We start from the raw sequence: 12,395 nt of genomic DNA on the forward strand, positions 1-12,395 counted from the left end.
ACATATTTGCCGGTTGTTCTCTCCCTTTCACAAAAATTTTGCTCGAATCGAAAGTTTGTAGAACGTACAAAAACAGAAAAACTGTGATTTTGCAATACAAAAATATATTATAATGGACCGACATCCGGCTGCTGTCATCTTCTATAATTTATACACGAATCGTTATCCAGTGTAATGTACATATCAGTGAACAGAACTCAGTGATTAGAACTCAATATAGTACAGCTGTTATTGACAAAACTCTTCACTTGAATGCTACAAGTATGAAACTTTCTCACATTCTTACTATGCCTAGAAACACAAAATTTTGATTTAGAGCCAGCCCATATTTACATCTAAAACGAGTTCTGCGAATGTCATGTTTGATGACGTCGTCGGTAGTAAAAAAAATAAAGTTCAGAGAGATCTGCAAATTTCCCTGGATATTCTTATACAACAGCTAAAGACGATCGAAAAACTATATTACAACTTTTGCTTATGAGCAATAAATTCTGAAATATTCTACATTAAAAGTGTCTTAAAAGTGCTGACTCAGCATTTTTGTTTAGTGTTATTGCTCATTCTTAAATACATTGGAAAATCGCCTAACGAAGAACAGTAATATAAAATGGTTTTAATGTCCTCATGTTATTGACAATCACCCCACAATTACACAAACGAGTACAAACTAAGTGTGCTTTGACGCATTTACAACGACTAGAACATGAACTTTTGCATCCGCAACGAATAAGTTCATAACAGGCATCTTTAACTTGAGGGAGATTTGTCCACTTTGGTAACCAAGAATTTTCATCACGGTACCAGCCCCAACCTGACGGAGTGCACACTTGGTGTGCTGAAACAACGCTTCTTGGGTCGGTGGAATGTTATCCAGTGTTCTGGACTTTTTGCAAACAACTCTTGTCTAGCTTCATTGACTCTGGTAAGATTGCTTGTACGATCGTATAAGAAGACCACATATCGCTCAATCACCTGAAAAACATTATATGAATCATAATAGAGACCTTGTTTGATAAATAATACATGCCTTTGGCGGTTTCTGAATTACCTGCAAGGACGAACAATCAATCCTTTCTGGCAACAAATTTAGCTCTTGCAACGCTAATGTTAGCTCTGGAAATACATTCCATACATCCCATGCAGTTTTCTTTCCTCGACCTCCAAAAATGGAAACAGAATCACACCCCGTAAAAGCGTGAAACAACGGTAGAACGGATGCCTTGTCAGGTCCGATAGTCGATGCAATTGTATGCGCGGGAATATAACGCGAGTGCTTTCCTGTACCATAAAAATCCATAAATCTTCTGCTTTGATGTTTTTCACAATTGAAATGGCAGGTATCAATACGTCAGTATCATTTGTTCTTGCAAAAATCCTCTGGTGGCCGCAGTCACTTGCATCTAACACGTGCACCATCAATCGTGTGTCAGCCTCTTCATGATTACATGGTTCCAATATTAATACTTCGGTTCTTTTAGGGAAGCACAAGACCTTTTCTTCGAATGTACAGTAAATCTCTCTTCCTTCTGGAATCTTCTGGGAAATAACTTTCTGCGCTAAGAAATTGAAAAGATCCATTTTGTTGGCATCTACGCGTAGGAAGCCCTTCCAGTCAATAGGGATACGTGCTATCGACGAAACCTTGCGGCGTTGACCAAAGCCTTTCTTCTCCCGTGCGTTTTTTTTCAGCGAATCCTCTTTGTATACATCCCACACTAAATCAATTCTTTTAGCTAATTGAAATTGCTTTAACACATAAAGAATGAAAGCAAACTGTGCGTACTCTTCGAACGTTTCTCAAGTTCCAGGTGAAATTATTTGAACAACAACAGCCCCGTCTAAAATAATAAGATCGGGAGTTGGTGACTGAACTTTGGTAGTCGGCTCGATATACTTTGTCAAGTCTTCTTTATTACCAGTACGCAAACTTCCTGCTTGTGAGAGAGATGGTGGCCATGGTTGGTTCTCATATTTAAAGAAATCATCGAGATCACCACTTCGATTTTGACTGGATATATACAATCTTGAGAATAAGGCACAGTCTAGTTTCAGAGTTTGTACATTTACTTTATCTTTTGACGAACCTCTTTTTCTTCCTGTTTTAAACGTTGGCAGATTATTCTTTTTCAACGTTTTAGTAATACTCTTGCTTCCCTCAACAAATCATTCTTTAACAAATGCTTGATATTGTTCTTCTCCAAGGGTTACAACATTCTTCACCGTATCAACAACGGAGCTGTTCATCACGTCATTTGTGTGGATGGCAAATAGGTCTTCGCTCTCTTCTACAAAAGGATTCCCCATTGCTTGAAAATTGGAGACGACATTTGAGACATCTTTATAAAATTCTCTTTGAATGGATGGAGTTTGCTCATGGTGTAGCTGACTGTCTACATGTGTACTCATCTCGAATTCCCTAATTATTCCTGCAATCATCCATCTCCTTAAAGCTGAAAGGTTTTCGGTTAGTCCCACAGCACCACTTTCTCCCTTTACCACTGCATTAATTTGCTCGTGAGCATGATCTGATGCTATAGCTGAAAACTGTTTCTTCGTTTTATGCACCACATACGAGCCCTTAGAGAACAGGTGAAAGACGTCAGGATGTTTGAATGGAAGCTCCGACATATCACGGATATGGACAGAAAGCCATCTTGCATAATTAACATTGTCCAAAGCAAACATCCACGGGACAAGTTGCTTAATTGACTGGAAGTATAAGGAGAAATTAGCTTCTCTAAATGATTGCACTAGTTGTAAACAGAGTAATTCTAGTTCCAAAACTCTGGTCCAATACAGAAACTGTGGATGATCCTTTGACATATCTTCTTTCCAAATGTGAAATTCTTTAGCTTCTCCATTGTCAACTTTCATGACATGCTAACATTCAACTTTCCGATCGTTGTAAATGCGTCAAAGCACACTTAGTTTCTACTCGTTGGTGTAATTGTGGGGTGATTGTCAATAACATGAGGGCATTAAAATCATTTTTAATATTACTGTTCTTGGTTAGGCGATTTTCCAATGTATTTAAGAAAGAGCAATAACATTAAACAAAAATGCTGAGTCAGCACTTTTAAAACACTTTTAATGTAGAATATTTCAGAATTTATTGCTCATAAGCAAAAGTTGTAATATAGTTTTTCGATCGTCTTTAGCTGTTGTATAAGAATATACAGGGAAATTGCAGATCTCTCTGAACTTTATTTTTTTTACTACCGACGACGTCATGAAACATGACATTCGCAGAACTCGTTTTAAATGTAAATATGGGCTGGCTCTATATCAAAATTTTGTGTTTCTAGGCATAGTAAGAATGTGAGAAAGTTTCATACTTGTAGCATTCAAGTGAAGAGTTTTGTCATTAACAGCTGTACTATATTGAGTTCTAATCACTGAGTTCTGTTCACTGATATGAATGTGAGAAAGTTTGATACTTGTATCATCAAAGTGAAGGGTTAGGTGGTTTTTTGTCATTAACAGCTGCACTAATAGGGAGCTTTAGCAAAGCCTACGAGTACGACTACGAGTACGATTACGTCATTTTGGCGCAAAAACATTGTTGCGACAACAAAAACACGTAGCCGTCATCAATTTGAGTACGATGTTTTGTAAAAAGTTCGTAGTCGCGACAACGATGTCTTTTTAAGCAAAGAAAGTAGGTATTTTTCTTCATTCTGTAAGAAATTAGTTTACAGTACTATTTTCGAGCATCCAGGCTTTAATGTAGAACCCTTTTTGAGCGCAGATGTACATTAAAAAGGAAAATATGACCTGCAAAACTTTCATGTATTTCGTACGCAAAGTGAAAGGTAAACAAACAATAAAATAGTACAAATGTATCGTACATGAAACTTAAAGTAGTGAAGATTTTTCAGTCTAAAGAGTCCTATATTCTCGCAAAACCAGTATTACCGATTCATTGATATCATTATTGACAAATAGAGCCGTAGCTGCTTCGCAAACGTCGGTGTTTTACACAATAAAATGGCTCGTTCTGTTGTTTACAACTAAAACAAAATTTTAACGAAGCGATAACGACAACAAACTTCCTCGTGCCATTCTCTTACACGGTCAAACTTCGTACTCGTTGTCGTTGTCGTACTCTTGCTAAAGCTCCCTAATGACTAATCACAGGCAAACAACTCTACGACGTTGCTCGTGCTTATTACACGTGACCAGTTGCTTCCTGTAATTAACTTGCAATGTGGTTTCTGTCTGATCTGTATTGAGTGTTCGAGTCTCTCAGTTTACATTTGCTTGGCCAAGGAACGAAGTGTATCTTACGAAAAAAAATGATCGAAGAAATTGTACTTATTACTGGAACATCCCATGGCCTTGGTCTTTCGACGGCTGAGATGCTCGCAAAGCAAGCCAATGAAATTAAGTTTAAAGTGTACGCATCGATGAGAAATACGAACAAGAAAGGTGAACTCGAAAAGAAAATTGCAGGTTGTAGCAATCTTGTTGTAATCGAGCTTGATGTTTGTTCGGAAGATTCTGTCAACTCTGCTGTTAAACACATTTTGCAAAAGGAAGGAAGAATCGATATTGTTGGTACGATTTCTACGAGTATTCTTGACAATTTGTACCATTTTAATCTTAGTTTTAAGTTTACGAAAGAAATTGTTTAATCACATTCACATGACGATGAACCTCAGACATGTACAAAAGCAAGCGCAAAATACGGCATGTATTTATTAGTGGGGCAATGTGTTTTAAATGTTCAAGTGTGCCAAACCCAAACAACGGCATTATCTTTTACGTAATTGCAAATTATTCTAATTGAATAACTACCCGATCGTACAGTCTGTTATGACTTCGCAAATAATTTGCTCAACTGTTTTTACTACATGTCTTACTTGGTCACAAGTCTTAAACTTTAGCAAACTTATGTGTACTAAAATACAAGATTATTGTTTGATAACATCAGACTAATCTTAGACAATGTCAATAAGGTCACTGCCAATGGATTAAATTGTAGTTGTATCTAGGTTTTCATAATTTTAAAAAATCAAGTACGTACATCAGCATACATCGATCAATTTTCGTTGAGTAAAAAGTACGTAATATAAATATTTTGCTTTTGGACATTATGACATGACCTTGTTTCCTTCCCGCCTATGGTGAATTATTAATACACTGTTAAGTGTCTCAATCATTTGTGACTTTATTGAATAACATATTAGAGACACCTAATATGTTAATTTGTGACACTTGAAACATTAGTGACTCTGTTGACATCTTAAGCATTTTTACTGGGTGTATATATATAAAAAAACTAAGCAGTTAGGAAAATGTTGTTTTCATCAGCAGGCAAGAATTGAAAATATTTTGTTAGAATTGTTAGAATAGATAATTGACTTCTACTGGTTCATGACAGAAAATTTATCGTAAATAAGATGTTTTATGATATGAATTACATATAATACCAAGAAGCACTTTTCATTTATGTAGCTTGTGCACAAAATAACATGTCTAAGAAGCAATTGGAAAATTTTGTATTAAAGTTTGGCATGTTGGATAAGCTGTTACTACGCATTGTGTTTGCAGCCAATAAAGAATTCAATAAAATGACTGACTTAATGTAGAAAATCCCTTGAGTGACATAAAAATGAAATCGATATTTTATAAAAACCGCCAACATACCTTTTAAGATGTTAACACATGTTGATTCAGTGATGGATTTAGTGGTAGAAAGTGCCCCTCCCCAGCTTAAGTCAGATGTGTTCAAATTTCCATACAAATTAGCTATATACTAAACAATCTAGCAAAGGCAATTGTGCTCAGTGTTTAATGGAGCACTCTTCAAAAAATGTCTCATCCATAATGGGTGGAAAGAAAGTAAAATCAAAAGCTACAGTTTATTGAATGTATGGCACAGTACATGAAACAACAAAGAGGCATCATTATAATTTATGAACTAGAACTGCTATAGTTAATACTAATAATCATTGTCTTATCATTAATGAATATCATACCTTTTCCTCTACTAGAGATGGTATTATTAATTGTTCATTATTCATTAAGTATGAGAATTTAAATGAGGTGGCCATTTTGAATGAGATAACAGTTCTTATTTTATTTCTGATTTTGCAAACTGTTATGTCAATTGATATCATTGTTCTCAATCATATATGTTTCTAGACAAACAACTTATTGACTCCAGCTTCCAAACAGCTTGCACAAATTGTGAGCAATAGTGTACACTAAGGGATTTGCTATGAATACAATTGTATCATGCTCTGGCACTGCAAATTTATAAGAGACTTCATTGTAAGATGGGGCCAACCTCACTAAATTGCAACTCACCATGCTTTTTGTGTGCTTTTATTTTGTCAGTTTTGCATTTTCAAATAAAAGATCCTAAGGCAACAAACTATTTATAAGTTCACATGCATGCTTTTGTCGTTGCTAAAGGTTTTTATAACAAAATAAACACACGACTGTTGTGTGAATATTAAACAAACAAGGTGAAATAGCATTACATGTATTTCACTTGAGCAAAGTGAAGCCTTCACAATTGATTATTGTTTGTTCATATAAATGTGAACAACATGATGTCTTATGATTTGTTTCAGTAGTAAATACACACACAGTGTGCGAATTAACGGTGTGCAATGTGCAATTTGCACATCGTTTTAGCTAAAATGAAAACAATTGCAAATCACTTATTCAAACGATGTGCAAAAATCAGCGGTTTTAACGAAAAACACTGTCGCAAATCATGAATTTGTTCACGTTTAAAAATATTAATTTAGCAATTAGCGCTATATAATAATTAACGCAATATCGATTTGATTATGCCTCTAAAGAAACACTTTTGTCAAAAACAATTGCACATTCTTTTCTCTGAACTAATTCGCACACTGCACACACACTATAGTTATTGAATTTAATGATATTTGCAGTTTAATTTTACTATGCATGTCAGGTAACACATTTCATTTTTATGTTAATCAGTGGTGTAGCCAATTTGATAATCATCATCATCATCATATCTTTTCGCGCCAGGGCGATCCAAACTCGCGCTGGAAGTTTGGAAGTGTTGCGCGTGTTGTAGCAATCAGTCGAAATCAGGGACGGCACGTGAAGCCTTGCTACTTGTCCCCAATTTGATAATTATGCAATGAAAACAGTTCACTAATTATGTACCATGTAAATAATGAATTTCTAAAGTAAGATTGTTTACATGGGTTCAGATTTCCATACAATGTAGCTACCATCATAATATATCAGTATATAATAAATATATAATTTTTTTTTTTTTTTTTTTTGACTCTGAATATGGCTAACAAAATTTAATCCAAAGTAGGACACCCTCTTTCTACAAAACCGTTGTTGACCCATCACCGGTGCTGAGATATATATGTATAAGCAGTTTATGATTTTGAGAATTGCAAACTACCACACGTGCATATGCTGCTGTCTGCGAGTTTTGTTATTTTTAACCCCTTATTACCCAGCTTTCGTTGCCTGATATGTGGAGGTGAGACATGTAATATTGAACTACGGCTGCAAGAAAGCGATTCTAGGAAAGATCGAGGTCTAAAATCTAAGAATATAGAGACATCGCGTAGTTGAATCAACATTCCTGATTTTAAATGTCAAAGTGCTAAAATAATGCTATTGACGCACTTTCGTTAAATTCATTGACATTATTATCAAAAGTTTTCAATATTAAATGCTCCATTATTCGTTATAACACTGCATATTTAGTGAACAACGCTGCTATTAGCTGGTGTGGGGCCATCGAAGTGCAGCCTTGGGATACCATCACAAGCCTCTACGACACGAACGTCTTTGGCCCACTGCGCGTCATCCGTGCTGTTGTTCCGTCTATGAAGAAAAACAAGAAAGGCCGCATCATTAACATCAGCTCAGTTGTAGGATTACATGCCTTTCCGTTCGTCACCGCATATGCCTCAACAAAATATGCTTTGGAAGGAATTTCGGATTCCCTGGCGCCTGAGCTTGCAACGTTTAATGTTCAGTAAGTAACTATTATTAATATTAAGAGTCTGTTATCGGATGGTTTAACTATTTTAAAAGGAAATTTTTTCTTAGCTTATGTAAATTGATATATAGGTCATAGTTAATTTCTCAATAAATTTTATGCCAACTTTGAACCCTTATATGACTGTTCCATATATTTAAAGTATTTATGCAAGGAATTTTAGCCCCCCCCCCTTTTTTTTTATTAGCTAAATTAAAAGTTTGGACTATTTGAGGGACTATGACATGTACTTAAACAGATATATATAAGTTCATTAATTTTGCCTCTGAAGTTGGGTACTATTTGCGAACTTTTTACGACGCCATATTGACACTGTTGACGTAGATAGTTGAACACGTCTGTCTCCGTCAATATAATATTATTGTCGTAGGTGATTTTATTGTCGATTTTCTTGTTTTACAAACGAATAACTACACAAGACTTATGGCTTCAAATCATTGCTCAGACAATTCGCAATCGATGTCTGAATCTGTTTTTGATTCGAGCTCGAAATCCGTTGGTTGTGTCGAGCAATCAAATAACTTCGCGTGCGATGATGTACTGCTCGCAGAAGCTGGTGATGAAGTACTCACTTCAGACCATCCAGATGGAATTCTGCCTTCAACATGAGAGGAACGAAGTGACAGTTTACATATGCTCCATTACTTCCTGTTTTCTCCTATTTATAAGATACCTAAAGTCAATTTACAACTCACAATGCTCCGACGTTTTAGGTGTATTTGTCAATGCTGCCATATTGAGTTGTTAGAAGCAGCATTAGAGTACAGGTGTTGTAAGGAAATGGGACCAGCTTTCTGTAAGCTGGCAGTAATTCTGTAAATGACTTTCGATGGCAGCATTGAGAAAATATCGTGCATAATACAACATGCGAAATTTGAGCCTTTACTCCGTGAGGCTGTTTTTGAAAATCTTGTGCTACTGTTGAGAGACAGAAATGGACGTGTAAGATAGTAAGAATGTTCAACAATTTTCTCATTAACATTGTTTCATCAACAATAATTTGTCAAACCTTTAACTGCTTTTGTTTTCCACTTTATTTGGAAAGCAAAATCAAGTGGTAACACAAAAGGATACATACCATCAGAGTCAGAGGGCTATCTTAAAAGTTTATTGACTTGTGTAAAGACTGTTGACCTTTGCTGAATTCAGAAAAATTGCCTTGATGAAGACCAAGTAGGAGAGATATGTATGCACTATTTAAGTGGACATGCAGTTTACTGGTTTGAAACAAGAGGATACAGTTAAGAGGCAACCTCTCAGAGATGAAAGAATAAGTGAAAGAAAATCTTTTTAACTTTCCTACAATGTCAGTCTCTGCAGAGAAAAAATACCAAAGAAAAAATATAAGAAACTATATCACAGCATATTTAAAATGTAAACATGGAAAATAGCATGCCATATGAACTTATTATATGAGGTTTTTGCACATGAATGCACTGTATCGGCAAAAAGTATGCTGAAAACTGCAACAAAAAAAGTAGCCATAGTAATAAAATTTAGTTACATGATTGAAAAAGATAATTATCTTAAAATCTGACAAGTATTCCTGGCTCTTGGCAGTTCCTCATCGAGAGCATGTTTCCTTTATTGATGGTTTATGTAGAGAATCTTGAATAATCTGCTAAAGTTATATCGAATTTATATAGCAAGAAAAATTAACAGCCATTAAATTGCAATTACTGCATCAAGCGTAAACTTACTTATCTTCGTTTTCGATCGGCCGTCTCTTCCTTAGATGGTTCAGGAATCCCAGGCACATCAATGGTTGGCTAGCATCTTTCTTCGACATTCTTTTGAGTATGACTTGTACGCTCAAATTAAGGTCAAAACAAGGTTTTTTAATTTTTTAAATTTATCTCTTGAGTGGGGGTATAGACTATCCAACCATTATATTTTGAGCTTCACGTTACAGTTTGACCGAAAAAAATTGTCAGCAATGTACTTGTTTGCAATTTAGCTTTCCCTAGCTACACCTGGCGAAAGATACCCCAATTCAGAAAATAATCATTACTCAATCTTACTCGCTGCTTCTGGTTCAATAAGAGCTCTAGAATTAAATGTATAATGGGACTTGGCTGGTATATTGGTCTTTGCCGGTATAATGCGTCTTGACATTGTGTAATAGCTTGGTTTAATTGCATTACCTAGATAGTGCATATTTTCGCTTGATATAACTAAAAGGTCTAGCTCTACTAAAATGCATTAAAAAGTACACCTACAGACGAAAAAGTAAACGAGATCATTTTATCACAATCGTAAATATATGTTATTGATTGTCGACTAGTGCTCTTGATTGTTCCTTCGTGCTATTGAACATTCCACAGCGCTATTGATAAGTCAAATAGTGTAATTGAATTTCCAATGTGCTCAAATGATGAGCTAATGGTATATATAATTTATAACGAAAGACGTCCTTCTCAACAGAAATAGTCTTTTGCAGATAGTCTTGTAACTACAATACCGCACTTTTTTGTCATACAAAGTAACTTTAAGTTTATTTGAATGTTTGCTTTATCTGAGTTTGATTTTTATTATATTGAATGCACGTTAATGCTCCTTTAATATTCTTGATTGTTATGCGGCATGAATAAATGTTATTGATTGTCAATTAGTTGTGTTGAATGTACCATTGTGTTGATAAATATTCTACAGCGCTATTGATAAGTGAAGCGTATAATTTAATGTCAAATGTGCTCTAAAGATTAGCAACTGTTGTATATAGTAATATTAACATGGTAACTTATTATAAAATGAATATCGTTTGATGCGTTTATATATGTAGCACAAAATATTTCTGCTATCTTGTCTACTTTTCCAATATTTAAAAGGTCCTATTACATCTGTCTACAAAATAAAACAGTGTTGTACAAGCAACGTAGATGCAATGTAGAAGCAACGTAGATGCAATGTAGAAACAACATTGCAACACCTTGTCTGTGTTTTTTTTTAAAATGTTATGCCGTTGTTTTCTTTTAAAACAGAACATTTGTTCAAAACTCTAGATTGAAAGATTGTACATTTTGTAATAACGTCAATGCTCGGGTAGGAAGTAATTTATGACGTCACTGCACATCCGTGACAAGAAACCGAAAGACTCTTCATTGTAGCAAGTATTTACAAAATATGTTTATCGAATATACATTTTATACTTTTTTATTTGCAGTATGATAACAATTCAACCAGCCGGTATAGCAACAGGTGGTGAAATGACATTTAGCAGTGAGAATCTAAAAGATGACGACCCAACGAAAGTGCTTGGGGAAAAATTGATTGAAAAGACCTCCAAAATGGCGGCTGAAGCTCAATCTCCAGAAGAAGTAGCCGAGTTTATCCTAAAAGCGATTACAGACGAAAATCCGCAGCCGCATTACGTCACAAATAAAGGATTTGAAGCATTTGGCAAAGCAAAATTTTGTGATCTAACTGGTAGAATTCCTTTTGAAATGAGCAAGAAGTTTTTGGAATAATTAATTGTTACGATTTTTACTGTTCTATTAAGTGAAAAATAAATCTTACCTTTAACCTTGCATATAAGCCTCGCTTGTTATGTCTATGCAGGGAAACAGTTTTGTTATAAGTTGTGAAATGACCTGGGCCTATTGCTTCGTTTCATTTTTCACTTTCCTGTTTTCGAGCCCACCTCGTGCTCTTTCACCTATGTGACCATCTTCCAAAGGTCTTCTGACTGTTCCTCTCTTTACAGCGGCGAATGCTGCATCAGCAACACACAGATAATCTTCAGTTGCATCGTTAAATCCTCTTATTCGGTAATCGAGTACACGTAAATGCATATTCTTTTTTTCGTTTTGAATGCTCCATGATCCTTGTTGAATTCCACGATAAACAAAAGTACGTGCTACATCTTTGTAGATGTAGATCGTCCAGGTTAGTAGAGTCCTGAGAAGGACAGTTGGTGTTGATAGTGACTGACGTTTCGACAACCTTAGTAGCAGTCATCTTCAGAATCAAGCGAGAACCAAACGTCAGGTTTTCCGTATTTTCTGTCTTGTTCAGACGTCATCGTATTTTGTGTACAAAAAATTGTGGATATGTGGATGTCAATTGTGTATTCTTTTCGTTGATTAGTCTAAAGTAATGTGTTGAATGCTCATTCGTTTCAGGTTTGTGAATAAGTCGTCTAAAAATTTTTTCAAAAATACAAATTGCCACGGTGGATAGCGAAAATAACCTAAGAGTTCTAAAACATACTTTTTTACAACCAAAAACATCAACCAAATAGTTCTAAGAAAAAATGTTTTAATGAACAAAAAAACATGATGCACTTCCGCAGGCTACTCATCAGGTATCAACGTCTGCTAATTGGCAAGAAAAAGTGAAAGTTATCTCCGAGTTGGGAGAAGGAGCTGAACAGGGATGG

The 12,395-nt window shown here is 35.3% G+C and overlaps 1 protein-coding gene and 1 long non-coding RNA gene across 2 annotated transcripts; one reads left to right on the forward strand and one right to left on the reverse strand.

Moving 5' to 3' along the window:
- Window positions 1-204: 204 nt before the first annotated feature.
- On the reverse strand, window positions 205-1,221 carry LOC124455667. Its single transcript, XR_006951978.1, has 2 exons — window positions 1,049-1,221; window positions 205-972 (listed from the first exon to the last, which is right to left on the reverse strand). It is a non-coding gene; the product is annotated as an uncharacterized LOC124455667 (long non-coding RNA).
- A 2,956-nt stretch (window positions 1,222-4,177) lies between these two features.
- Window positions 4,178-11,546, forward strand: LOC124455678 (retinol dehydrogenase 8-like). Its single transcript, XM_047006316.1, has 3 exons — window positions 4,178-4,557; window positions 7,720-7,993; window positions 11,181-11,546. Exons 1-3 carry the CDS (start codon window positions 4,296-4,298, stop codon window positions 11,482-11,484), a joined length of 840 nt encoding a protein of 279 aa, XP_046862272.1. The 5' UTR covers window positions 4,178-4,295; the 3' UTR covers window positions 11,485-11,546.
- The last annotated feature ends 849 nt before the right edge of the window (window positions 11,547-12,395 follow it).

The sequence above is a fragment of the Xenia sp. Carnegie-2017 genome, unplaced genomic scaffold, assembly GCF_021976095.1.
Source record: "Xenia sp. Carnegie-2017 unplaced genomic scaffold, XeniaSp_v1 HiC_scaffold_4, whole genome shotgun sequence".
In the NCBI taxonomy this organism is placed as follows: Eukaryota; Metazoa; Cnidaria; class Anthozoa; order Malacalcyonacea; family Xeniidae; genus Xenia; species Xenia sp. Carnegie-2017.